At 43.3% G+C, this 27981-nt stretch overlaps 1 protein-coding gene across 2 annotated transcripts in view; it reads right to left on the reverse strand.

The window, feature by feature from the left end:
• Ppp1r13b (protein phosphatase 1 regulatory subunit 13B) overlaps positions 1-27981 on the reverse strand; it is an 85924-nt gene that overhangs the window by 6799 nt on the left and 51144 nt on the right. For both annotated transcript variants that reach the window (XM_059279888.1, XM_059279887.1), the window contains exons 5-11: positions 15625-15726; positions 13380-13554; positions 11993-12189; positions 8107-8247; positions 5470-5650; positions 1571-1737; positions 761-1262 (exon numbers count right to left, since the gene is read on the reverse strand). In XM_059279888.1, the coding sequence (XP_059135871.1) occupies positions 761-1262; positions 1571-1737; positions 5470-5650; positions 8107-8247; positions 11993-12189; positions 13380-13554; positions 15625-15726 (1465 nt within the window). The remainder of the gene's footprint in view (positions 1-760; positions 1263-1570; positions 1738-5469; positions 5651-8106; positions 8248-11992; positions 12190-13379; positions 13555-15624; positions 15727-27981) is intronic.

The raw sequence follows: 27981 nt of genomic DNA on the forward strand, positions 1-27981 counted from the left end.
GACTTGAGTTTCCCCACTCCAACAAGTCTGCTTAGTTTTCTGGCCAAGGAAAAATGCCAAATCCACTAAATCTGCATCTGAGTCTGGGACTGACTCAGGCAACATGAAGATACTTACCTCTTTGGAGCAGGACACATCTGACCTGTGGCTCAAAAGCTTCTCCCATGGCCAGAACTGTGCCCACAGATCACACTACTTGGGAGGTCCTTGGCAGATGATGGCTAAACACACCCAGGAATCAAACTACAAGTTTGGATGCTGCAGCCCTGACCTGGTCCATAGAACCTTCCAGCTAGGATGGAAAACTCTTTGACCTCCATGAGGCATGTAGAGCTGTGTTGTACCTTCTCACCTAGCCTTCCTAGAAGGCCCCTGTTCAATCACCCACTCCAGGCTTTTGTCCTTCCTGGAAGCCCCTCACACTGCCCATGTCCAGGATGCTGACTTAGCAATATCCAGCAGGTCCACCTCCCAATCACCGGATACCTAATGGCACAAGTTACCCCAAAGCTGGAGAAAAATGAAATTCCAGAAGTCTTATCCTTCTGGATTTACTACTGAGTGATATGTGGGTACCCAGGCAGGAAGTCACAGTGTGTGATTTACCTGCAAAATTACTGTGCATTTTGTCTCTTATTTCCATTCCAAACTGACACCCTATACTTTATCTAAGAATTATGTTTTATCCTAAGTAGCATGCAAGGACACAGATCTTAATTAAGGGATAACTTCCATTTCAGAGAGTATACAGCCAGCATACCTGCTTTCACTGACTTATTTAAGGTGCCATGCACTGGTGGCTGGTAATTCTTAGGTGGTGTGGCTTGCTGCAGGTACATGGAGTATATAGAACTTGAATTTACTGTTTGAGGTCCCTTCCTGGGAGACTGTGGCCTTGACCCTTTATCAGCCAGAAAAGGCCTAATGGCCACTGTCAAGGGAAGTTCAGGTTTTCCATCTCCAGTTGGAAAGGTAGGTGGCCCTGATGGTGGGTATGTGGGACTTGGTGGCACTGAGATCCTTTGCTGAATCTGCTGCGAGGAGCCAGGCTGGGGAGCGTTGCCTGCTGGAGCCAGCGGGGCAGGTTTCTGCCGACTTGGTGGGCCTGCACCAGGTCTGGGCAAGCTGCCTTCTTTCCTTCTCTCCAGGGAGCTTGTTGATCCTGGCCCCAGGGGCACAGGACTTGGGTATGTCCCATAACTTGGGGGTAGTGGCTTGCCTACACCAGGGATGGGAGGTGGCCCTTTGCCAATCTCGATGCCCTAAGTTTATAAGAAGAAAACACTAAGTTACTCTTTGGAAGGTTAAACACATTTCTATCCATTTACAACAGCACACAGTAGGATTTATAAGCCTTCAAAAGGACATAAGACACACTATCAGGCTCAATATTGGTCTGTACTTGAGCATGCTCAGGCCCCTAAGGGCCAGTGGCTGTTTAGGACTTGTTTAGGAGTGTAAGGTGGACAGTAACAGAGCTGACTTGTCTTCATGCTACCTCACACCCTTGAGCTGAAGATCAGAACAACAGGGAAACTCACTGGGGGCAGATTAAAGCCAGATGACCTACCAGCTTTTCTGTAGCTCCCAGCGCTGGCAAGGGCAAAGGTTGGCTTGAGATGGCACCTTGTTTCAGAGCCCCCTCCATGCCTGAGTCCTTCCAGTCTCCACCAGCCATCTGAGTTGACTTCACTGAAGCAGAATTCTGCTTTAATGTTGGCCAGTTTCCATCATTAGCTTGAAAAGAGCATAGAATTTAAGGGGGAAAAAAGTGTTGAAATTAGTTGAGCCAGAAACAAATACAGCACCGGGACTTCCATTACCTAAGCCATCAACCAACACCTGCATGCTTATTAATTTGCTCAAAGCCCACAGACCTTTGCATAAGCCCAAGGAGTGATCTTAACTATCATCTGGCCACTGTGACCAGCACTCACCAACACTGCAGCGAGGGCTGCATCACACTGGAATATAGGTCAAGTCCAATATCCACAGCACAGAACACAGCAGCACTTACCTACCAGGTACTACTTATATACACGATCACATACAGCAACATGAAAAGACTTATCATTTGGCTTCATAATAGATTAGATTTGTATGATTTCCATTATTAGAATAAAATTTCTCCTTTAATGTGCGGAAGTCTTTCCCTCTAAAACAATTTGTGACCTGATTGGGTAGCAGCAGGAGCAGCAAACATTTTGTTGCAACGATTAGGAAGCCAGTCTTCAACCCCAAGTTTCCAGGAAATTCAGAAGACTTGTTTATTACAGAGCATTTTCCAAACTGAAAAGGGGTGTACACAAGTGGCCTGAAACTGTGGGTTAGCTGTATGCCCTGACTTAGGCCTTTGCTGCTCTTTGACAGCCACAGGTGTGGGCCACTCTGGCTGCCCGCTTCCAATCCCACAGCAGCTAGGCATGGGCAGGAATTAGCCATGAGTGGGGGATAACTGAGCAGCAGCAAAATAGTCATCTGTCTTAACTGTTTCAGGTTCTACGGGTAAGCTGCTCCAGGATGTCCTGCAGGACCTACCAGACCAGTGAGTGGCATGTACCCCAGCTGTTCTGCACGCTCTGGCTGGTGTGCACTGTTCAGTAACTACAGGGCTAAGTCGCAGGGCTCCAACAGGCAGTGCTAACCCAGCACTGGTAAAATGTTCAGAGCCTAACACAAACTATCACTTTTTTCCAGTCTGTCAGCCTCTTCCTGACAAGGGTGTGAGCTTTCACTCCCTTTTGGTTGGGTGACTGGGAGTAAGGCTATATAAAACTCACTAGAGGACCCAGGTGAAAACTCAGCTTACTGGGATAGCAAGGCCAACTGGGGGCCCAAGGCTGGGATTTACTGCTCTCAAAATCATGGGAATATTTATGGCTGCCCAGTAGCCTCAGAGATCCCATAGCAATGGGAAGTTTTATGGGAAGCAGCCATGAGAAGACTGAAAAACAACTTTTTCTTCAGGACAAGGTAGGTATCACAGGTAGCCACTTAATATTTTATATTGCAAAGCAAAAGACCTTCAATTATGACAAGCATAAGTAACTCATACATAAGTAACTCGGAAAATCTTCATTCTTTCTTTTTCTGAGGTAGGGTTTCACTATGTAGCCCAGCCTGGCCTAGAATTTTCAGTCCTCCTTCAGCCTCCTAGTGTGTGCCCCTATGTCCAGCAGTTCATCTTTAATTTTTCAGGAACAAGCAACCCTCCCCTGCCACATATCTATAACACAACTCTTTCTATGCCAGCATCTGTCACTCGGTGTCCAACGTTGTCTGTGGATGACCATGTATGGGCCCCTTCCCCCAACTCCACAACTGGATTAGAAGGGGCAGGTATATTAGCACAGTATTGCTTTTAAGCACAAGAGCCGATTAACAGTCCTTTGTCAGTTTGGAAAAACAAATGATCGTTGATTCAGTTTGTGTTAGAGATCAAAAGTGTCCCAATAAGGCTATCAGATGACATACAGTTGACAAGCAGGCTTTCAAAGTGCCGTGAGGAACTGCAATCAGGCCCGACGTCCAGGTCTGATACTGTCCATGTGCTGATCACTCTACTTCTGTAGCCATCTGTGTAACACAGAACCAAGATTGCCAACCAGGGATCAGAGCCCCCTAAGGAGAATTTCTCATCCTAGCTCCACAGCTGAGATCCTGGTCCCAGCTTGGGTTCACACAGGAAACCTGTGCAAGCTGCTTTCAGCTACAATGGAAGGAATGTGGTTAAAGGCAACTTCTGGCAACCTTATGAGGCTACAAAGCACTCAAGTAGGGAGTGGGAAACAGGTGATGTTCTCGACTTGGAACTTTTTAGAGTTTTTTTGAGACAGGGTTTCTCTGTGTAGTTTTGGTGCCTGCCCTGGATCTCACTCTGTAGACCAGACTGGCCTTGAACTCACTGAGATCCACCTGGCTCTGCCTCCTGAGTGCTGGGATTAAAGATGTGCGCCACCACCACCCAGCTTGGAACTTTTTTTTTTTTTTTTTTGGTTTTTCGAGACAGGGTTTCTCTGTGTAGCTTTGCGCCTTTCCTGGAACTCACTTGGTAGCCCAGGCTGGCCTCGAACTCACAGAGATCCGCCTGGCTCTGCCTCCCAGTGCTGGGATTAAAGGCGTGCGCCACCACCGCCTGGCTAAGCTTGGAATTTTTAACAACCGAGTCAGCAGATGAGGACATAGCTCATTTGCCACTGAAACATTCACATACACTTACCATGGATAGGGGACTCACACAATTGCTTACCAATGAATGATGCAATGAGGGGGTCAAGCTGAACACAGAACCCACCTGACTTTAATACCTGGTCATAGAGAGGTCTGGGTGGCGTTCTGGCCCATGAGGGTGGGGAAACCCCCTTGACTATAGTAAGAAGGAGCCAGAACGGCAGATGTAACTGTGCACAGTAGGTGCCAAGCAATAGGAAGCAAAAATGCCTGGTGTGGTGGTACATGACTTTATCCCAGCAAAGCAGAGGCAGGAGGATCTCTGTGAGTTCAAGGCCAGCCTGGTCTACATAGTGAGTTCCAGGCCAGCCAAGGCCACATAGAGAAACCCTGTCTCAAACACAGCATCGCCCCCACCAAAAAAAGGCAAGCAACCAACACAAAAGAGTACTGCAAACTGGCTACTAATCCTGGTGAGGGGAGGAGACTCAAAACATGGGCTTTATATCAGGAGAACAGTATTTTCACAAATTTAATACACACATTTAGTATGCCATGGCACAGGTTTTAATTCTGTGTATACAGACCAACCCTAGTCATAAAGTCTTACTGTGAGGAAACCCTGATTTTTTAGACAGGTTCCTTGTGTAGCCTAGGCTGGCCTTGAACTTGCAGCCATCTTCTTACTTCTGCCTCCTGAGTACTGGGATCACAGGTGCTTGTCACCATACATCCATTGGTTTAAAACCAATCATACTCTCCATGAAGAGCCCTGTGCCTGGCTGGAACACCATGCAGTGAGTGTACTAGAGCACAGTGCTGTAGGCCTGAGTCATCACACTGCACAACTGCAAAGACCAAAGAAAGGTTTGTGGATTTTTTCCCTCTCCTAGCCCTGACTTCTGGTGCTGGAGATCTACCCCATGGCTTTGCAGCCACACCCATAGCCCACCCAAGTTTGTGGATTTTCTGACTGATGAAGATGCAACAGCTATAGCACTGTCTACAGGAAGGCAGCCTTTGCCTAGCCACAGACCCCAGTCATAGTTCTTAGGGATAAAGAAGCCTGTACTCTATGCACACATGGAATTGATCCTTTGTGGTTTGAAAAGCACAGTTCAGACCTTCAGATCAGTCAAGATTGTTTTTTCTTGTTTTAGGGTCACTGTTATTGTAGAGATCAGGAACCTGGAGGTGGGGGGAGGCAGAGCCTGGATTAAATATAGACAGGGGCTGCCGCTGCCTCCACACCACTCTCTTCCCATGCACTCCCCAGAGGAGAGGACTGGGACGACTTACCAGATTTGGATCTTCCATGGGTAGCACTTGAGGCAATGGTGAGAGACTGGGGCTTTACGGGGTCCCCTGGGAGAGGAAATCCCCCAGCACTGGGAACCTGGATATAAGGACCCACAGCAGCGACCCGACCAGATGTGCTCAGGGGTGACTGTGGTGAGGATGTGCCATTCACACGGTTCAGCTGCAATGAGGATGAAATCAGAGTCAAGATTCTCTTAATATTAAGTTCAGCAAGAGACAGTCAGGATGGGAAAGAGAAAAAAATCACTCAGCTTGTAACCTGGGAAGTCCCTTTCCCTGAAAGACTGACATGTAGAAGGGGAGCCTTCAGAGAACTTGATTCATACTAAACACTACCTACTGGTGAGCTACAAAAACAAGCAGTTGGCATGATGACTGCACAAGCTTCAATAACCCATGAGCTGCCCCCTTTCACTCAGGAAAGGCTATCCCCCATGTGTGGTAAGAGGTACTGGTCAAAGCCTGCTTCTGTGAGCATGGCTTCAAATCCTCTGTCACTTATTCACTGTACTATCTCAGGCCAGTAACTTGGTCTCTTTGAACCTGTGTCTATATCTATAGTTAGGATGCAGGGCAAGGTGCTCAGGTGACGTGCTAGTCCTGACAGGGCCCCTACATTTCTGAGAGCAGTTCTGCTTTTATAAGCAAGGACACAACCAGGTAGAAGACACTGGCCAAGATCAAAAAGGGTGTACGATAGGATTCTAACTAGAGGACCATGGGCTTCTTGCTAGGAAGGCTTTAAATGGGGAACCATGGATTCCTTAAACTGTCTGCATGATTCTGCACACTGGGAAAGGCTCAAGATCTTCCCAAACACTCAGAAGTCCCTAGATCTTTAAGAAAGCCATATCTCTGCAAAAACACCAATTTTTTTTTAAGATCTCTGAAACAGCATAACCTATCTAGCTATTTGTGATTTTAAATTTTTTTTAATTGTGTATGCAAATGTGGACAGAGGTCAGGGACAACTTGTTATAGGAGTTGGTTCTTTCATTCAGTTGCACCATGTGGGTCCTGGGCTTGAACTCATGTTGTCAGGCTTGGTAGCAAGTGTGTTTGCTGCTGAACCACCTCATCAGTTCTGTGATTTTTTTTTTTTTTTGGGTTACTTTTTTACATCTCGGCTAAGCCATGGTACCCAGATAGGTGCTCAAACAGTAGTTTAGATGTTGCCAGGGAGGCCTTTTTTAAAACATGAGATTAACATTTAGTGGACTCTAAGTAAAACAGACGGCACTCTGTAAGATGGGTAGGTCTCATGCAACCAGTGCACGGCCTTGAGAAAAACCAGCCACCGAGAAAGAAGGGACTAGAGCAGCCAGCCTTTACTGAAGCTCCCAGGTCTCCATGCTGCAGCAGACTTGCTAGCCTTTATTAACTCATAAGCCAGACTGGAGAGCTGCTTTAGCAGCTGAGAACACTGGCTGCTCTCCTAGTGGATCTGGGTTTGGTTCCTAGGACCCACGTGACAGCTAACAATTGTCTGTAACTCTAGTTCCAGAGGATCCAACACTCTCTTCTGGCCTTTGTGGGCACTGTGTGCATGTGGCACATACATACATGCAGGCAACACACACACACACACACACACACATACAATTTAAAATAAAACCCATATAGACCAATTCCTGAAGATCTTTCTTTTCCTCTCTCCCTCCTCCTCCTCCTCTCTGCAGAACTCTTTATGCTCTCACTACTCTATATAAATTAGCGCACACAATCTTGTCTCTCATGGCCTCTGTGTTGTTAATCTTGAAAGAAAAACATCATCTGAAACTACTCCAATTACTGACCTTTAAACTCAGGTATAAAAACAGGGTAGCTCTATAAGAAACAGATTGCTGAAGTCCAGTTCCCGTCTTCACCCACCCTCCAAATCCACCTCTGCTGGGCAAAGCCTATGATGCCCACACCTGCCTCCTCAGAGCATCATTGGAGTGACTGAGGCTGACAAGAAGACAGCTGTCACCAAACTGTCAGTGTGTGCATGGAAACCCAGGGCAGGGGAGACATCAGTCCGGGTGCCAGTGGTGTAGAGGGGTTGGATGTGGTGTCCAGTCAGACACAGGGCGTAGTGCTGCTTCCCACTCACACTGAGAGGCAGCATGATGCAGAGGGTGGTGAAGGGCATGCAGACCCTGGACCGTGTACGACATTAGATGTTAAAGGAATGAGACAGTGATCTCAGACAAGGTGCAGACCACTAACGTAATTACCACAATCCCATTTCCATTGGAAATTACACACTTTTCTATACCTTTGTGTCTGAATTAAGTAAGAGACTAGAGCCATTAGCAATTATCAGCTCTAGAGAATAGGGGGAAGATTTCCCTGTGAATATTCGTGCACTATTTCAGTTTTTGTTCAAGAGTATTTTCTATTTAGAATAGCAAATATTTTTGAAAATTTAACTCTATAGCATTTTGTTCAAGATTTCTGTTGTTGAGATACACCTTCCCTATGTAGCCCAGGCAGGCCCCTAATTTACAAATCTCCTGCCTCTACCTCCTAAGTATTGGGATTTAGTGTATACCAGCAGTCCCAGCAACAACTGGCAACTTTTAGATGAAACACCAATAGCAGTTTAGCTCACAGCCGTCCACTTTCACATGCCTGGATTTTCTTGCCATAAAGGCGTTCACGCAGCTCGTTGATCCGCTTATCCATCATGGCCACTTCCATGTTGCGCTTGTTTAAGAGCTCCTTCTGCTGCTGGAGCTTGGAATTCTGTTCCTGGTTAAGCTGGTTACGAATCTGCAAAGTAGAGAGTAGAGCTTCACAGCTGCATTAATTACACCCTGTCAGGTTTCTAGTAGGCAGGGTCCCACATGGGTTCCACAAATGAATCAAGAAGCATTATGTCTCCTCAGGGTAGTCTGCTCTGGCCACAGCATGATGGTTATATATGCAGCTGGAAGGGGTTTAGACTCCATAAATCCAAACGACAAACACTTTAAAAAAAGTGTAATCTCCACAAAGTGGCTGAAGCATTCTAAAAAGCAGCTGGTTAAGAGCTCACAGTAGCTGTGTGTGGAGGCACACGTCTTTAACCCCAGCACTCATTGGGCAGAGGCAGGTGCATCTCTGAGTTCTAGGCCAGCAAGGCTACACAGTGAGATAGTCTCCAAATTAAAAAAAAGAAAAAAAAAGTCATAGCAGACAACTCACTTGCTTTTCAAAAACTTAGAAATAGATCTGTGAACTACCTACCGAAGAGCTATGTGATAAAATCGCTGATGCAAGAAGAGTCTCTGAAATCAAATGGAAACACCAAGCTAAACTGATAAAGCATAAGCTGGGGAAGGTAGCTCATGCTTACAATCCTAATACTTGGGAGGTAGAAGCAGGAAGATCTGGAATTTCAGGCTAGCCTTGGCTATATGCATACCAAGTTCAAGGCCCACTTGGGGCACATGAAACCAGTCTCAATAAACAAACCTTTACTATCTGTAACCATTTCTGAATGTACGTTTGAAAGTCTACTTTGGAATGATTTTGTTATATAAGATCACTCAAATAAAATGACTATAATACTTTTCTCTCTTGCATAGTTGTCTGCCAAACACCAGATCCTGGATGATAGGGTGCATCTCAGTGTCATGTCTTCACTGACAGTATGCTTATGCAGATCATGAAAGTTCTATTCGTAAATATAGAAGTGAACTGTGGACATGTGATGGCCAGGCCATTTCTTAATGGCCTTATGTTACAAATACATAGTAACTAATTTCAAAATTCATGGCTAGTGATAAATACAACATTTGTTGCAGTAAAATAGATCCTTTATTAGGGTTATAGAATGTTGTGAAATATTATTTTAAGATGTGTTACATTCATTTATGCTGTGGAGTGTTTGTTTAATGATGCAAAGATGTGCTTCATTCTTTTATGTTTGTTTAACTCTGTAAAGTTGTGTTACTGTGCCTGTCTAAAACACCTGATTGGTCTAATAAAGAACTGAATGGCCAATAGCTAGGTAGGAGAAAGGATAGGTGGGGCTGGCAGGCAGAGAGAATAAAAAGGAGGAGGAGGAGGAGGAGGAGGAGGAGGAGGAGGAGGGAGGAAGGAGGAAGGAAGAAGAAGAAAGAAAGAAAGAAGAAGAGGAGGAGGAGGAGGAGGAGTGAGAAAAGGAGAAGGAGAGGAGGGCCCCAGGGGCCAGCCACCCAGCAACACAGCCAGCCATGCAGAGTAAAAAGGAAAGAATAAAGAAAGGTAAAAGCCCAGAGGCAAAAGGTAGACGGGACAATTTATGTTAGCAAAGCTGGCTAGAAACAAGCCAAGCTACGGCTGGGCATTCAAAAATAAGTCTCAGTATATTTATTTGGGAGCTGGGTGGCGGGCCCTCAAAAGAGCAAAGAATAAAAGAACCAACTATAATAGAATAAGAAGGATAGCAAGGAACTAATAGTTTATATGATGACCTCAGCTCTCTTGACTTATATTTTCTGTTTCTTGTTGGGCTGTTTTGACTTAGTTTAGTTGTTCTGATAGGCAGTTGTGGATGTTAGAGAAAAGGGTTGCTTAAAATGACAATTTGCTATTTCTGCTTTGGAGAATACTCAATTCTAAGTTTTGATTTCTGGCAGGGCAACCACCCCACAACCTAGCAGTGACCTAGAAGCAGAAAACTCTGTGCCTTTTAATAGTAATGTGTTTTCTCATAAGAGCACCCACTCCCACAAGTTCTTTTGGAAAACAGAATTTATGGATAGGCCTTTATTTTAATAAAATGGAACATTTCTAAAATAAAAAAATATATTTACATTAGTTAAAAGGTCAAATTTTTAGCTGGGTGTGGTGGCACACACCTTTAGTCTTAGCACTATAAGAGGAAGAAGCAAGAGGATCTCTGAGTTTGAGGCCAGCCTGTCTACAGAGTGAGTTTCAGGACAGCCAGGGCTACAAAGAGAAACCCCTTCTCAAAAAACAAAAACAAAACAAAACCAAAAAAGAAAAAGGTCAGCATCTCATTTCCAGGAGAGAGAGAAAGAAGGGAATGGAGAGGAGAAAGGGAAGGGCAGCTTTGAGTCTGGATGTGTTTGCACAGACGACAGGCCACGCATGAGCAGGTACGGCACAGGGAAACCAGCACACAAGTAGCTTTTGTTTGAGTTTTGGTGCAGATTAAACCCAGGGCCTTATAAATAATGGCAGGCAAGAACTCTACCACTGACCAGCATCCCCAGTTTTTTTGTTTTTGTTTTTGAGACAGGATCTTGCTATGTACACAGGTTGGTCTTTCATGCTCAATGGAGTGCTTATGGAACAAAGATAGGACATATATCTGCAACTATTCCTCTCTTCAAAGTACATGCAGGACAAGGGCCAACAGCACCTGTGAGGCCAAGCTTGGAGTTCTGGGGAGGCAGTCCCTGCAGCAGCTCTCAAAATCTAGGAAGCAAACCCCAGACCACTAAATGAGGAACTTTAACTATGGAAGTGACAGGGAGGTTACAAAGATAGCCCTAAATTCAAAATACAGTACTCACTTCACTGGGCTATCACTGATACTTATTTTATTATTATTTGTTTATATATGTGTGTGTCTATACCAGTTTATGCCATGTGTGTGCAGGTTCCTGCTAAAGCTAAAAGAGGGAGCGTTGGATCTCGAGCTGGAACTATAGGCTGACGTGATTCACCCGATGTGGGTACTGGGAACCAAACTCTGCTCTTCTGAAGAATAGCAAGTGCTCTTAACCACTGAGCAATTTCACCATCCCCTATAACTAATATTTTTTTAAAAATAAAATAGGAGAGTCTAGACATCATTAGAATGTATCCCTTGTAGAAGACAGGCAATTATCTTGGTTAACTCTTCATGAGCCTGTAACACTAGCTCACATACTTGCATACTCACCCATTCCTATTTGTGTATGTAAACAAGACTGGAAGCAAAATACACTAAAAAACTAACTGAAGACCAAAAAGCTACCTCATCAAAATAGCCTTACAATGTTTCTCACCAAAAACATCCTTTTAAATCCTACACACTTAACAGTTGCTTAAAAATGTGGAGGAATGGTAAAGAAGGTAATACCAATAGTGGCTCAGTGATCTTGTCTGTAGTGGAATGTCCTCATAAAATGATCCAGTACCTGTCTTAGCAAGTGCTAGTAAAAAAAAAAAAAAAAAAAAAGCATAAAACCTGTTGAATGGCAGGCAGCTTTTGAAAAGTGGAAATCTTTTTTTAGGTTTCTATATTTTATTTTATTTTATGTATATGAGTGTTTTTTGCTTTCATGTATGTATGTATGTGCACCATGTGTTTGCAATGCCTGCAGAACAGAAGAGGCCATCAGCTCCACTGGAAGTGGAGTTACAGATGTTCATGAGCAACTATGTGGTGCTGGAAACTGAACCTAAATCTTCTATAAAAACATAAGTGCTTAAGAGCTCTGTCATCTCTCCAAGCCAGAGAAATGGAAATGCTGAAGACTGAAATTGGAATGTTTTGTCCCCACTAAGTAAGGCCGAAGCCCCAGACCCACGCAATTACCTGTAGCTCTTGGTATAGTCGTTTTAACTCCACTGCTGCTGGTCCTGTCAACTTGCCATTGTATGACTGGAACCCGTTCAGTTTTCCTTTCTTTAAATCTTCTAGTTGCTGACTAAGCTGATCAACTCGTAAGATTGCAGTCTGAACTTCCTGCTTCTTTTCCTGGAACATGGCACTGAACCGTTCTATCTCAGCAGCTGTAATTACCAGAAAGGGGAAATGGTTATTTAAGGGACACATTCTGTCTTCACTTCTATATGTGACACTAAATTCTGGTTAATACTTAGTTAATATTTAGTGCTAACCTTGGATTGAAGTGTATGCATAAAAATAAAAAATATAAAGTGTATGCATAACCCAAAATAGATTTTCTTTCTTTCAAGAGCTACAGTTGGAGGAACCCCAAGTCCACATTTCCCGGGCAAGTGTTCTAGCCTACCGAGCTCCAGAATACACCAACAGATTTTGAAATCCATGACGTGACTATTCACAAAGTCAATAACTATACTTGCATTTGTTAATGAATATTCTTTAGGAACATTACTACAAAAGCTAATTTGGTCAAAGTACTTCAGAACCTCAGAGAGCAAGATAAAAGCGTTGTTGTGAAGATCTTACTCATCATTGTAACATTAAATAGGCATTTGTTAAACTGACAAAAAACAACCAATCAAACAAAACAAAACACCAGAGTTCACACAGAAGCAAAAGAAGCACCTGCATGATGTAACTGACCATTTGTTGAGACGAGGCCTTACTCCACAGTCTTGTCCCCCCTCCTATGCCGCTCAAGGGCTGGGATTACAGGCATGTGCCACCACACCTGACTGTATGGCCATCTGAATGAGGTGCTTACAGAAACAGACTACTCATAGCCCCTGGAGCAGCCTGACACCAATCCAAAGGGCTGATGTCATCACCCTAACAGAAGGGGCCAGAGCTATTCTGAAACAAACTGCATGTCATAAATATGCAAAAATAACCATAGACTTATCAAAAAAAATTGAGTTCAAGGAGACAGAAATGTGAACTTCCTGATGAACTAATACACATTATACACATTCTTCAAATTATTATACTGTGCCCTATAAAAATTCACAATTAAATTTATATTTAAAAAACCCAGGAAATTAATTTCAAACAATACCATACTAGAACACAACCTTATTCAGACTTCATTAGTTTTTTTTTTTTTTTTTGCAGATAATTTATATAATTTGAAAAAAAAATCAATTAACCCAATGAACTTCATCCCCTTTACTGCAGGTGAGAGTAAAATGTTAGAACCTGCAAAATGCCACGTGGATTTGTGATTGGAACTGCCAGGCAACTGGCCTGTCTGACTAGACTTAGCCTGGGTGTGTGGGCATGGGCTGCAGGCACATACACAGATTGCCGTTCATCATTTTGCTGTAGTCAACTTGTCCTCTCATGGCACGAATCTTCTTCAGCTTGTTCTCCTGGGCTTCAACTCGTTCTTTCAATTTCTGAAGCTTTTCGTTTTCAGAAATAGACTGCTGCTGGCGGCGCTCCTGCTGCTTTAGAAAGTGTAAACGCTGTTCCTAACAAAGAATGAAAAATCTAAACTTTGCAAATAGAAACTTTTGATTACCTTTATATATTACAATATGAGTTTGAGGATTCTTAAGGCAGACCTGACTACATGCACTGATCTGCACATTCAGCTCATGCGGGTGCCTCTGCCGAAATGTCACAGCAAGGACTCTGTGTGTGCCTACATTTTCCTGTGTGCAGGAAAATGTGTCAAGTCCCACCAGCCTTGCTTCCTGCTGTCTGCGCAGAGCTCCTAATGCTACAAAGTACTTCCAAGGATCCCTCACTCAATTTCCTAGACAGACAATTTCTACATGGGAAGAAGGATGGGGATCACTAGATGAACCTCCAATCTGTAACTCACACTAGGCCATCAAGGGACTCTGCTTTCTTCACAATTAGTGTCTTTAAATGGTGAAACATTTCCCAATAGGACAATCCTAAAATAAAATGCACAAAACACTCTTCACCTGTTTTTTTCCTACTCATGTGAAAACATACTTTAATGGTAAGTCAACAGCAAGTATTTGTGGTCCCATCTATGTGCATAAAGTATTCCAAAATGAGGAGAGGCTTATGCATGATTCCATAGGCTTCACATATTACACTAAGGCACAGTATTTCGGATTAAACATTAACTTGTGATTTACATTGTGGAAAGTATCTACAAAGTTTTCTTCATTACATTTTAGAGACTGTGTGTGTGTGTGTGTGTGTGTGTGTGTGTGTGTGTGTGTGTGTGTAAAAGCCCACAGAGACCAAAAGAGGGTGTCAGATCCCCTGGAGCTAGAGTTATAGGAAGTTGTGAGCTGCCTGATGTGGGTACTGGGGACTGAACTTAGGTCCTCCGGAAGAGCAGCAACACTCTTAACTGCTGAGTCATCTCTCCAGCTCTATAATACTGTTTTTTTTTTTATTCTTGAGGTACAATAATCTTTGAGACAACGTTTTTTTTAAATGTGTGAGTATAAGTGGGTGGATGGGTACATGTGAAGGTCAGAGGGTAACCCATAGGAATTGGTTCTTTTCTTCCACCATGTAAGTCCCATGGAATGGAACTCAGGTCATCAGGATGAGCCATCTTGTTGGCCTAATGAGACAACTTTTCAAGACAAGTCCAACAAATTCTCTGTTACATATAAGCAGTCAGAACAGTGAACTACACACAGTAAATGGAAAATACAAGATTGGTCACTTGGTGACTGAGTAACTCTCTCTATAGAGAGGAGAATCAGGCCAGCCAGATCAGTAAAGGCATTTGTCATCAAGCCTGAACTTAAGCTCATCTCCTGGGACCCACATGGTGGAAGAAGAGAACCAACTCCAAGAACTTGTCCTCTTCCCCACACTTGTGCCATGGCACACGTGCCACCCACACATATACACTTAAACACACACAAGCAAAAGAAAACTCACAAAAAAGGGAATAAGCCAAGCTAGAATATTCAGAAGCTCCCTTTAAAGTAGATTCAAAACACTTTGAGACATCTCATATCATGAATAACCCCCATAAGGGATGGGTAGTGGCTCTGATCTTTTCTAGTTGATTATCAAGCAAACCTGCGTTATGGGGATTTACCTACGAAAGGAGAACTTGGGGTGTATAAGGAGTCTTACCCACGCCCCACACTGTGGTAACCCTAACACACTCAATGTGGAGGACATTTGGGAAGCCTGTTGGTTGACTGGCCATCGTTCCTCCAGGGCCCCGCCGGAGCTCTCATCAGACTGCCAGCCAGTCTTCTCAGCAGAAAACCAACTACACGGCAGAGCTCACCTAGGGAACCTGGAAGTAACAAAGGGAATATCTTTTCTTTCCACATCTGTCTGCCATTTGTAGGACCAGTCATATTCCAATAGAATACTGTGTTGGCATGTGTACCGAGGACCAGAGGTTCTTGCTCTGATGCAGCTCCAACATCATCAAGATTCAGGCACCTGTGCCATTACAGAATGCAACACATAAACACTGCTCAGCACTTTCCTGGCACAGTCCGTCTCACCACCCACGAAGGTAACCTCAATCTGAAAGGCCAGGTGAAAAACAAACATTCTGAACGGTTTCTTTTTGAATGTACCTTGGCAACCAACATTTGCTGCTGATTTTCAATTTGCTGCTGTTGCCTGGCTGCCATATCTTGAAGTTCTGAGAGGGTAAGTTCAACGCGTGGATTCCCAACCTATAGAGAACAACAAGTACTCATTGGTGTGTACTTCTCTCTGCATGTTACCTTTCTCTAGTGTCAGAATTCACACGAAGCTCAATTTTTGAGAGGTTCCCTAGGAGTTAGAAGAACAAAACTTAGTTTTTTTTTTTCCACAAGAACTTCTATCTGGTGACCACTTTTATTAAAGGTAAATAATAACAGGTATAATTTTTCTAATATCATTTTTCTAATACATAAATCTCAGTAGTATATTTAATAATGAACTCAACATTATGTGACCATTTGCAGATGTGCATAACTGAAATTCTTCTGTTTTCAATAGGGATTTAACAGGCATATTTGAACAAATGGGGCTGCCAAATGTTTAAAGACAAACAACCAAAAAAGTCAATCTGCAGGTGACAAGCAAGAAAAAAAAACATTTCACTGTCACTTGCTCTAGAGGAGAAATACAAATAGAATCTAAAATGCAAATGTCCATTAGAAACCCTCTGTGTGGCCCACCTATTACCCAACAGAGAATGGTGCATACAGCTTGAACATAAAAATAAAGAACTAGACCATGACTCCTGGCCATGTACCCTTTCCACACAAGCTTCAGAACAACCATCAAGCAGGTGCCAGGGCACTCCATCTCCCAGCTGAGAAAGCAAGCAGGAAGCAGACAGCCTGTGCTCTTATCATCCACACAGAACTCACTAAGCCCCTCATGTGCATGATGTACTGTCAGATGTTCTCCATGCTTCAAGTCTGTATGCTGGGTATGGGAGGACTCTGGGAGAGGAGCCATAGGAAAGATGAGGAACAAGCTAATGGAGGCAGCTACAATAGCTTCAGAGTTCCATTCTAATGGGCTTGTCTTCCTCTGAACCCTTCAGTTCTAACCAGAAAGACTGTGCTGTAATGGCACCCCCTCAGATCCCCACTACCTACTTCCTACTTCTACATTTACACATACACTTAAGATCCCTTTAAGTCCTGGCACCCTTTAACCTTGTACAATTATTTTTCTAACTTTTGAATTTAATTTTATGTATGTAGGTGTTTTGCCTGTATGTATGTCTGTGCATCCAAGCATACCTGGTACCCACAGAGGTAAGAAGAGTTACAGACAGTTGTGAGCCACCATATGGGTGTGGAATCAAATCTGGGTCCTTGTGAGAGCAAGCTCTTACCTGCCATGCCATCTCTCCAGCTGCAGCCCATGCTCTACCAGCTCTGCCTCTTCCTCAACTCTTAGAATTATCTGAGCATACTCCAAACTCCAGGAAAACAGATGAACCAGGATTTGTTCAACATTCTTATTTAAACATTATTCTTTTACCTAAAGATCCTGAAGGAGCAACGTGGAGCTGGCCTCTTTTAAAAGTTAGATATTTTGCATTATTAGTTAATTAATTAGCACACATACCATGGTGGCAGAGGATGATTTAAAGAGGCAGTTCTTCCATCGTGTAGATTTCAGCCACTGAACTCAGGTCCTTAGGTTTGGCAGTAAGCACCTTTGCCCTCTAAGCCATACAAGCAGGGTCACCAACTGCTTTCTGCCAGAAGTTGAATCCTGCTCTGTGGAGGGAGTTCATGCCTGGTATTTTAAGCTTGGTCAAAAGCCTATGAGTAGAGGTCATAGGCCCTAGGGGGTAAGCTAATACTATTGTCTTGCTAACCCAAAGATCAGTGCTGCTATCAGTTTCGGAGTGGTTACTGTGGAGACTTGTAACTGGCCTAAATGCTGAGAGTAAGTGACAGTTGAATGTTTGGCCATAAATGGGATATCTGCATCACCCCTTTCAAGGCTCCGGGAACATCTGGGAAGAAGAGTGAGGACTAAGGACTGTAAGGGCTGGAGGACAGGGAGGGATTGTATTGTTTTATTTTGGCTTTTGGTTTTTCAAGACAGGGTTTCTCTTTGTAGTCCTGGCTGTCCTGGGACTCGCTCTGTAGACCAGGTTGGCCCAACTCACAGAGAGCCAGCCACCTGCCTCTGCCTCCCAAGTGCTGGGACTAAAGGCCGTGCCACCACTACCTGGCTTCTGTCTTGTTTGTTTGTTTGTTTGTTTTTTAAATAAGGTCTCAGTATTTAGCCTTAGCTAGCATAGAACTCTTATGCAGCAGCTCACAGAGATCCATTTGCCTCTGCCTCTGGAGTGTTGGATTTAAAGGTGTAAGCCTCCATACCAAGTTCAGAAACAGGATTTTTTTTTCCTTCTTGTTTTTTGAGCAGGGTTTCTCTGTGTATCCCTGGCTGCCCTGGAACTAACTATGTAGAGCAGGCTGGCCTCGAACTCACAGAGATCCACCTGCCTTTGCCTCCTGAGTGCATTCGTGCAGGTGGATCTCTGTGAGTTTGAGGCTGGTCAGGACTACACTGTGAGATCTTTTCTCAAAGAAAATGGAAAAAAAAAAAAAAAAAAGAAAGAAAAGCGTTGCTGTGTCAAGCATGGTAGTGCACATGCTTGGGAAGCCAAGACAGAGATCAAGACAGGTTAAGTCTAGTTTGGGCTATTAAAATCCTGTTTCTGGCCAGGTGGTGGTGGTGCATGACTTTAATCTCTGCACTCAGGAGGCAAAGGCAGGTGAATCTCTGTGAGTTCGAGGCCAGCCTGCTCTACAGAGACAGAGGTGGGAGTGCAGGGAGGGAGAGAGTTAGATCAAGATCCTGTTTCTAGGGCTGGGGAATAGCTCAGTTGGCAGAATGCTTGTTTTGCATACACAGAGCCATGTTTGATGCCTAGTACCACAGAGAGAGAGTGAGTGGGAAGAATACCTTGTCTACAAAAGTATTCTGGCTTTAGTGTCTATCGTGTGTTTGAGCTGCTTTAGGGAGGTATTAATGTACTAGAAGCAGACCAGTAGCACACTTTTTGCTGACCCTGGTGACCTCAGTTCCTTTCCAGTCTCCACACACTCCCACTGTCAGGTGAAATGTCCCCAGGTTCCCCTGTAGTAGTTTGAGTCTTGTAGTGACTGGAATGAGCAATGTACCTATAGGCAGGCTCCTGTGTTTGAACACTTGGTTCTCAGGCTGTGGTGCTGCTTGGGTATGTTATGGAGCCTTTAGGAGGCGGAACCTTGCTGGAAGAAGTACAACACTGGCTTTGAGGGTTTACAGCTTGGACTCACTTCCTGCTTTTCTCCCTGCTTCCTGTGTGTGGATGAAATGTGATCAGCCAGCTTCTGCTCCTGCCACCATGCCTTCCTTGCCTGTTGTCATGTCTTCCCCATAATGATAAACTCTATTCAAAAGGAATTTTTCGCCAGGCGGTGGTGGCACATGCCTTTAATCCCAGCACTGGGAGGCAGAGGCCAGCCTGATCTACAGAGCGAGATCCAGGAAAGGCGCAAAGCTATACAGAGAAACCCTGTCTCAAACAAACAAACAAACAAACAAAAAAACAAAAAAGGAATTTTTCTCCTCTTAAGTTGCTTTTTGCCAGGGCATTCTTCTACAGCAACAGAAAAGTAACTAATACAGGTCCCCAAAGCATCACCTCACTAGACTCACAAGTCCATTAAAAAGAAAGAAAGGTGATATTCTGGTATTATAATTTCAGGTAGGAAGAATTAATTATTCAACCCAGTTGTTCCTCTGTTGTGTGATATTTTGTTTGTGTTCTGACAAAACTTTCTTGGAGTCAGAGGGCGGAGCTAGCCACTAGTTAACCATAGCAGTTTGGAGGTCTGTACAGAGAGGAACAGGAAGTGATAAGGCGGAGCAAAGACAGGATTTTAACCCTTTTGGAGTAGAGGAACAGAAGAGGAAGGAAGCAACTGTGGCTGCTCTCCTGCTTCTCTGATCTTTCAGGTTTTTACCCTAATATCTGACTCCTAGATTTTATTGGTAAGATTAATTAGATTCATGCTTCATTCCTTCAAACTGGGACAATTCAGAGAAGCCTTTGGCAGAGTGTGGTCTTCAGTGCTTCTGCTCTACTGTACACATGATCTACCTCTTGTTTTGACATGCTCTTGTGTTGGCATCTGCAATCCTAAAGATGCTTTCTTGTCCTTTAAGTCCACATTGAGAGCAATCTACCTCAAGACGAAATTACCAAGGTAGGAAAGAATGTCACTCCAAAGCTACTATAAAGAACGAGTTCCCTGCATCCACTAGCTACCCTCCTCTGAAGCTCTGCTTTCCTCTCTGGCAAGTAGAGCAGCTTACACTGCTTGGCATTTGGTGAGCCAACTGCATGGACACTCTGTTCCTTACAGAAACATGTTTTCCACTATATTTTATATGTATGAAAACTGTACTGAGGGACTAGGCATTAAGACAAATTCCCTGGATAAGCAGACACACAGGGAGAGGGACCAAGTCTAAATAATAAAGATAGTGAACTTCCTGTAGGCCCTGCCTGTGGACTGGTCCTACAAGTTTTGAGACCAGACCAGGACATCTTTACCCTAAAGCTGTGGACCTATCAACCTCCCTGTCTTGGTTCAAACTGACCAACCCAAGTTGAGGAAGGAAGACCTCCTCCAGAGACGCTTAAAACCCCCAGGCCTCAAGGAGAGACTGGGCTTCAGCTTCCCAAGTTCTCCTCTGCTTTTCTATGTGCGCCTTGCTGTGTGTATGTGTGTGTGTATGTGTGTGTGTGTGTGTGTGTGTGTGTGTGTGTGTGTGTGTGTAAGGCTAACAAAAAGCCTTTCTTTTACAGCAACAGCTGTCTGCTGTCTGGGAAATGTTGCTGTCCCTGCCACTACCTGCTGCATTTGTGATTCCCCTGACTTTTAATTTTTAACTGGCAGAGAAGAGAAACCCATCAAGACCCCTAGACTAACAGAACCTGTCTCACAGGAGACGTACCCTGAGCTTTCAGCGCAGTGAGCCCTAGCTGTCCCATCCTTGGTGCCCCTGCACCGCAGTTTCTGCTGCCACTGCTAAGTCTGCTCTTCTTCCCATCTCTGCAGAAGCCTCTGGTGGCTTTCTCTGGCCATCTTTGATGATGCAGTTAACTGAACCACAGCTTATTTTGGTTCCTTGCTCTATGTTTGCTGTATTTTTTACACAACTATGATTTGTTTATATTTTTGTCTCTAAAAACAACTTGTGAAATCTGAACAGAAGTTTAGAAATTACCTTCCCCAAACATCTTAGTGTCTGTAAAGCTAAAACAAACAACATAGGATTGGCTTAAAAAGAATAAATCAAGACATTCTAACCTTGACTGGCAATCCCAAGAGCCTCTGAGTAATTCTTTAAACTGCACGTATTACACATTTTCCTGTGTGGATAGCTCACAATTAAAAAGAAATAAAAGAGGGCTGAAGAGATGGCTCACAAGTTGGGAGCACTTGTTCTTGCAGAAGACTTGGATTCAGTTCCTAACACTCACATGGTAGCTCACAACTGTCTGTAACTCTGGTTCCAGAGGATCTGATGCCTTCTTCTGGCATCCATGGGCACCAGGTACACATGAGGTGCACAGACATGCATTCATGCAAAGCACATATACACATAAAATAAATAAACCAATAAATAAAGGGAGAGGGAGAGAGTGCCAAGCATGGTGACATACACCTTTAATTCCAGCAGGCAGATCTATGAGTCAGCATAGCCAGCAGCCAGGGCTACATAGGGAATTCGAGGACAGCCAGAGCTACATAGACAGACTCTGCCTGAAACCCCAGTACATGTTCATTCTAATGAGAACCATAAGTAAAGTACCAGGGTGAGTGACTACTTCCAAGAGCATGGCTGGCTGACAGGACACCCTGAGCTATATTCATGGTAACCATCTAAATGCAAGATAAAACATTTATTTTAAATTTTATTAATTTATTTTATGTGTATGGGTTTTTGCCATACTTAAAAGCTTCACTGAGCAAAGCGAGCAATCAACAGAAGGCAGAACCTTGGGCAATGAAAGAACACCAAGCTACCATCTGCCCTCAGGCTTTGCCCAGCTTGGATATAGCTCTCTAGCAGCTGTTGTAGCCATTCACACACAAGTCTACACAAAGATTTGCTTCTTTCTCTGGTGTTGTTTATACAGCAGATTGACATTTAAATTCCAAGCTGCCAAACTGCTTTGCAGATTACAGAGTTTACACTCCCACCCAGAAATGCATGTGTTCCTGCCTCCCCTCCCCCGACAGAAGTTGCTGTATCAATCTTTTAACATTTGATTTTACTTTGTATTCTCTTGAACATTAATGATGCTGAACACAATTCTATGTAATTAACAGAGCATTCATGTATCTCCTTTAGTGAAGCATGTCTAATTTTTAAAAATAGGGTTATTTTCCCTTAACTAAGAAGCTAGTTGCAATTGATACCCACTAGTAACAAAGGGAAAATCAGTTTTCTCCAATGGAATCTCACTGGGTATATCAACAACACCCAGGGCAGGGCATGCCCAGGAGCAGTTAGCAAACACAAAATAAATGCTATGGTTTTTTGTGGACTTTTTGCTTCACTTTGACATTTCTGTCTTACTGGTTTCTGGTTTTTGTTTTGTTTTATTTTGTTTTGTTTTTGGTGGGTTTTTTTGTTTTGTTTTGTTTTATTTTGAGAGAGAAAGAGAGAGAGAGAGGACACAAAGCTAGGTGGGTAGGACCTAGGAGAAGTTGGGGGAGGAGGAAAACATGCTCAAAATATTGTATGAAAAAATTTTAAATAAAAAAGAAAACATGGGTTGTTTTTTCATTCAGTTTTCAGAGTTCTTTATATATTCTGTACGTAAATTATTCATCAAGCACATGATTCTCAAGTATTTCCTTCCAGACTTTGTCTGATTTTTTCTTACTAAATATTAAGACAACCTTATATGTACTAAGCAATCAACACACATGGCTGAAGCCAAATTCATTGGCTGAAAGATGTCTCTCATTAAAGGATGCAGAACACAACACACAGCAAAGGAGAACAAAACAAAACAGGTATCCTATCGAGATCCAAAAGAAAATAGGAAGATAAAATACACAGAGAGAACTTTCTAGAATTATAGATGCTAACCCTCAGAATCAGTGAGTCAGACAAAGTCAAAATAAATTTACACAGCCTGACTCATAAATGGAGGATTATTTATTCCTAGTTTCATTAAATCTCAAATGCCACCAAATGAAAGTAGAGATTTCTGACCTCACGTAACACACAACACGAAGTAGGTCTAGGAGGAGAGACAGCAACTGTGCAGACACAGCCAGGGACCACACGGCACAGGCCAGAAGGGACCCTGGGTGAGCATCCCAGGCACACTGCAGAGTTGCCACAGGGACTTGTGCCATGAACTGCTGGCAAGGGGACAAAATAACAGGCTTCTACACAAAGCAGACTAAGCAAAAACTGTTTCAGTATCAGGTAAATCCTGGCCTGCCTCTGCCCTCCACGTTTCTGCTACAGTAGCTACAGTCTAGATTTTTTTTTTCTAGACAATTGTTTATCTGATAACAAAGCTGAGTCTGTGGTACATGAAAAATGGAGAGTGAGTAACCACATTAGTAATTACTTCCAAAAGTCAATGTCAGGGCAATTCAGCAGGTAAAAGGTATTTGTTTTTATCAAATGATGCTGGAAAAACTTGAGGTAGATGTGTGTGTGTGTGTGTGTGTGTGTGTGTGTGTGTGTGTGTCTGTGTACAAAAGAATGAATTTTGATTTCTATCTTATACCACACACAAAAAAATTAACTCAAAATAGATCATCAATCTAAATATGAGCTAAACCTGTAACATTTAGAAGAAATGAGGTAGAATCTACTGGCCTTGACAACATGCTAGACATATATCAATAAAGCAGGAGCTGGTGTTCTCAGCAAGGTTGGCTGAGTAAAAAGGACGAAGAGCTTCCAGTGTTCTACCAAACAACACACTTTTTGATGGACTGTGTCCTTTCAAAATAGTAAATCATTCCTGTGAGCACTTCTATCGAATCAAGGAGCCTGGGGTCTTTGGAACCTCACACGGAATACACAATAGAGAGTAAACCAAGTTTCTTTATAGTAGTCAAGCTACCACCTTGACCAGCCTGTCTTGTTGACCTGCAGCTTGCAGAGAGCAGCACCTCCCCAGCCCTTGCTTAAGCAGCTGCTAATGGGCATGACTCACACCAATTCAGCATCTGCTCGTCATATTCCAACCTACATGCCCTTTCTCCCTCACAACTGCTGCTTGATCTGCTCCTCTTGTCTCAGCTCACAAGGTAGAGCATTTACTATGCAATTGTTCTATCCAGGACAGACACAGAAATTATGGGGAAAATATTTTTAACATCGTGTTAATTTAAAAATGCACGTGAAAGTGCTTTGGAGACAATAAAGTGCTTTACAAGGCAATGCATTAGAGGATTAAAAGGCAGGTGTGTATGCTATAAAGTATACTAAAACATCTTTGATGTGATGCTGTTAACATTTGGTCCTCTAGACTGGATCTCAGGCTTCCCTCTAATTACAAGCTCTTATAAAAGGTACAAACACACTTAAAAAAGGTTTATTTTATATGTCTGAGTGTTTTGTCTGCCTGTATGTCTGTGCACTACATGAATGCAGTTTCCTCAGAGGTTGGAAGAGGCTGTCAGAGCCCCTGGAATTGGAGTTACAGGTAGTTGTTAGCCTCCATGTGAGTGTTGGGAATTGAACCTGGATCCTCTTGAAGAACAGCCAGTGCTCTTCACTACTGAATCATCACTCCAGCCCCATAAACACACTTTTAATTTAGTTTCAGGTCTAAAATTTTGTTGCTATTAACATCAACAATTTTATCAAGGAAGAAAAAAGATCACAGACCTATCAAAACTAGCCTTCTTCCTTTATTATACGTAGGAATATTGTTCTGAGCACTTCCATCTATCATTCATCTGCTTCACCCTTAAAATACCATCTACTCAATACATTTGTGTCACCATGCCTGAAGCTCAGGTCATGGTAAATCTTAGAACTCAAAAAGATTTTCAGGGCTGTTGAGATGTCTCAATAGGTAAGAACACTTGCCACCAAACCTGACAACCTGATTTCAATCCCTGAGACCCACATGGTGGAAGCAGAGAAACTGAGTCCCCAAGTTGTCCTCTGACTTCCACATGTTCATTGCAGTATATATATGGACGGATGGACGGACGGACACACACACACACACACACACACACACACACACACACACACACGTACGTACGTATGTACGTACGTAAAAAAAGCAACAAAGGATTCTCAAAACTGTGTTGTTAATTCTGAATTCTTACTGTGGTGTATGGCTGTACCCTGGAGGTAATATTGCCTGGTACAGGAACAGTCACATAAGGACTGTTTTAGATCCCATTAAATTTACACAATCATAAATTCCACCAAGAATTATTTATTTACTTAGAGACAGAGTCTCACTATGTAGCCCAAGGTAGCTTAGAACTTCACTATATAGCTGAGGATGACCTTGAACTCACAGCAATCCTACTACTACTTCCCAGGTGGTTGAAATATAGACATGTACTGCCACATCTATCTGTGTCAGGAAATCTTAGAGTAAGAGATACCATGTATGCAACAGGCCTGTAAGATCAGCGCTCAGGAGGTGGAGTCAGGAGGATCAGGAAGTCAAGGTCATCCTTGGCTATACAGCAAGTTTGATGTAAGCCTGGGATACAGGGAGGCCTTGTCACAAACGAGGAATGAGGATGAACGAGAGAGAGACAAAGACAGAGACAGACTGATTTCCTGAAACAGTTAAGAGCTTTCTGCACAACTCCAGATTTAGAGTAGACAAGTAGGAAATGCTCTTTAGAGACTGGAGTGTAAGGAAGAGGAACGCCCAACCTTAACATCAGCATTTCTAAGTGGCACAAGGACTATGACATTGAAACCAGAAAAAAATGTGGGGCTGGGGAGATAGCTTGGTGGGTAAAGCACTTGCCACCAAAGGGTGAGGACCTGAGTTCGAATCCTCAGAACCCACCTAAAAGCTGGCCTATGCAGAGCTAGCTGTAGTACCATGGTTCCTACAGAGAGATGGAGGCAAAGACTGGAGAGTCCTGGGACTGGCAGGCCTGCTAGTCTGGTGGAACAGCAGTGAACAACAAAAAGGAAGGTGGATGAAAAGGACCAACACCTAAGGCTGTCTTCTGACCTGTAGACACAGACAAACACTTACATACACGTACATACATTATATTTGTACACACACATACAAGCACACCCAAATGCTTTTCAGTAAGATCAACTAGAAATTATTATCCATATGTTTCTGTGGTGGCTGATTTATTTGAATGCTTGGTCCTTGGTGAATGTTTTGGTATAGATTAGGAGGTGTGGTCTTATTGGAGGAGGTGTGGCCTTATTAGTGAAGGTGTGTCACTGGGGGTGGGCTTTGAGGTTTCAAAAGCCATTGCCAGGCCCAGTCTCGATCTCTCAGTCTCCAATTTGTGGATCAGGGTGCAAGCTCTTAGCTGATGCTCCAGCGCCATGCCTGTCTGCCTGCTGCCATGCTCCCCACCATGATGGCAATGGACTCAACCTCTGAAACTGTAAGCAAGCCTTCAATTAAATACTTTCTAAGTTGCTTTCATTATGGTGTCTCTTCACAGCAACAGAAAAGTAACTAAGACATGCTCCATGGTGGCTATTTATAAAACTTAAAAAACCTTATTATTAACTAGGTTAGACTGTCTCCCTTCTTCCCTCCCTCCCTCTCCCCCTCTCCTTCTGTAGGGTCTCTATATGCAGATCATACTGGCCTCAAACTCACAGAGATCCACCTGTTTCTGCTTCTCAAGAGCTGGAGTTAAAGGTGTGTACCACCATCTATCCCAGATGGCCTTGAACTCACAGTACAGTCAAGGATGACCTTGAACTAATGACCTTCCTGTCTTCACCTTCCCAGTGCTGAAGTTACAGGTATATGCCACGAGGCACTGGACATGGAACCCAGAACCTCATTCATGCTGGGAAAACCCTCTAACAACTGAATTACTGCCCTGAACACTCTGTAGACAAAGTCTAAAAATGTAATTAGAGCTGGGCGGCGGTGGTGGTGCATGCTTTTAATCCCAGCACTCAGGAGGCAGAGCCAGGCGGATCTCTGTGAGTTCAAGGCCAGCCTGGGCTATAGAGTAAGTTCCAGGAAAGGCGCCAAAACTACACAGAGAAACCCTGTCTCAAAAAACCAAAACAAACAAAAGAATGGTAATTAGAACTAGATAAATATAAATATTGTCAAACTTGACAAAATAAGTTATATGCTGCTTAAAATGTAGAAAGAGGGAAGACAGAAAAAGGGGTAGGAGGCTAGTATCTTTCTCTCACTAAGATAGAGGGCATGTGATTCAAAGAAGCAGAGATTTGGGGCTGGAGAGATGGCTCATCAATTAAGAACACTTATTGCTCTTTCAGAGGACCTGGGTTTGGATCCCAACACCCACATGACAGCTGTCAACTGTCTAAAAACCTTAGTTTTAGGGGATCCAAAGCCCTCTTCTAGCCTCCATGGGCACTGGTGCACATACATGCCTACATGCAGGCAAATCACTTACATACATTATAAAGTAAAAATAAGTCTTCAGAAGAGAAAGAGGAGGTGGCAATGGCAATTCAGATTAGGTCTTCCTTATCCAAAGGTCCAAAATCCAACATTTTTGAGTTCTAACCTTACTTTTGGATTAGGGATAGTTAACCAATGACATTTCCAATCTGAAAAACTATGAAATCTGAAACACTTTGAATGAGCAATCCTCAACCTGTACATTCAGAGGTAAACAACAAAAATAGCATATCATCAATAAGCTGGGAAGTTGAGAGGCAAATGTAGGCAGTGTGCAAGTCTTGTGGCTAGTACACAGCCTCTCCCTCCAGACCCCACATCCTTTTTTTTGTTTTGTTTTGTTTTTGTTTTTGTTTTTGTTTTTTTTTTGTTTTTTTGAGACAGGGTTTCTCTGTGTAGTTTTGGTGCCTGTCCTGGATCTCACTCTGTAGACCAAGCTGGCTCTGCCTCCCGATTTCTGGGATTAAAGGAGTGTGCTACCGCCACCTGGCCAGACCCCACATTCTTACCAGCATCTAACTAGGCCATACACTTGCCCAAGGTTAAATGTCTAGTTAGCTGCAGAATGAGAAAGAACTAAACTAATCCTCTAGTCTTATAATTATTTGGAAAAGTCATTACTAAAATTTCCAAACAAAAGACCAGGTTGAAAATTTCCCTGTCTACTTGTCCTTTCCAGCATGCCAACATTCCTAAAAAGGGGCCTTCCATGTCTCCTTGGCCATAACATGTAACTTACTCTCCAAAGCTACACAGAGTGCTGAAGGAATTTCTCTCATTGTCAATGCTCACACATGCT

Source organism: Peromyscus eremicus, chromosome 14, assembly GCF_949786415.1.
Source record: "Peromyscus eremicus chromosome 14, PerEre_H2_v1, whole genome shotgun sequence".
In the NCBI taxonomy this organism is placed as follows: domain Eukaryota; kingdom Metazoa; phylum Chordata; class Mammalia; order Rodentia; family Cricetidae; genus Peromyscus; species Peromyscus eremicus.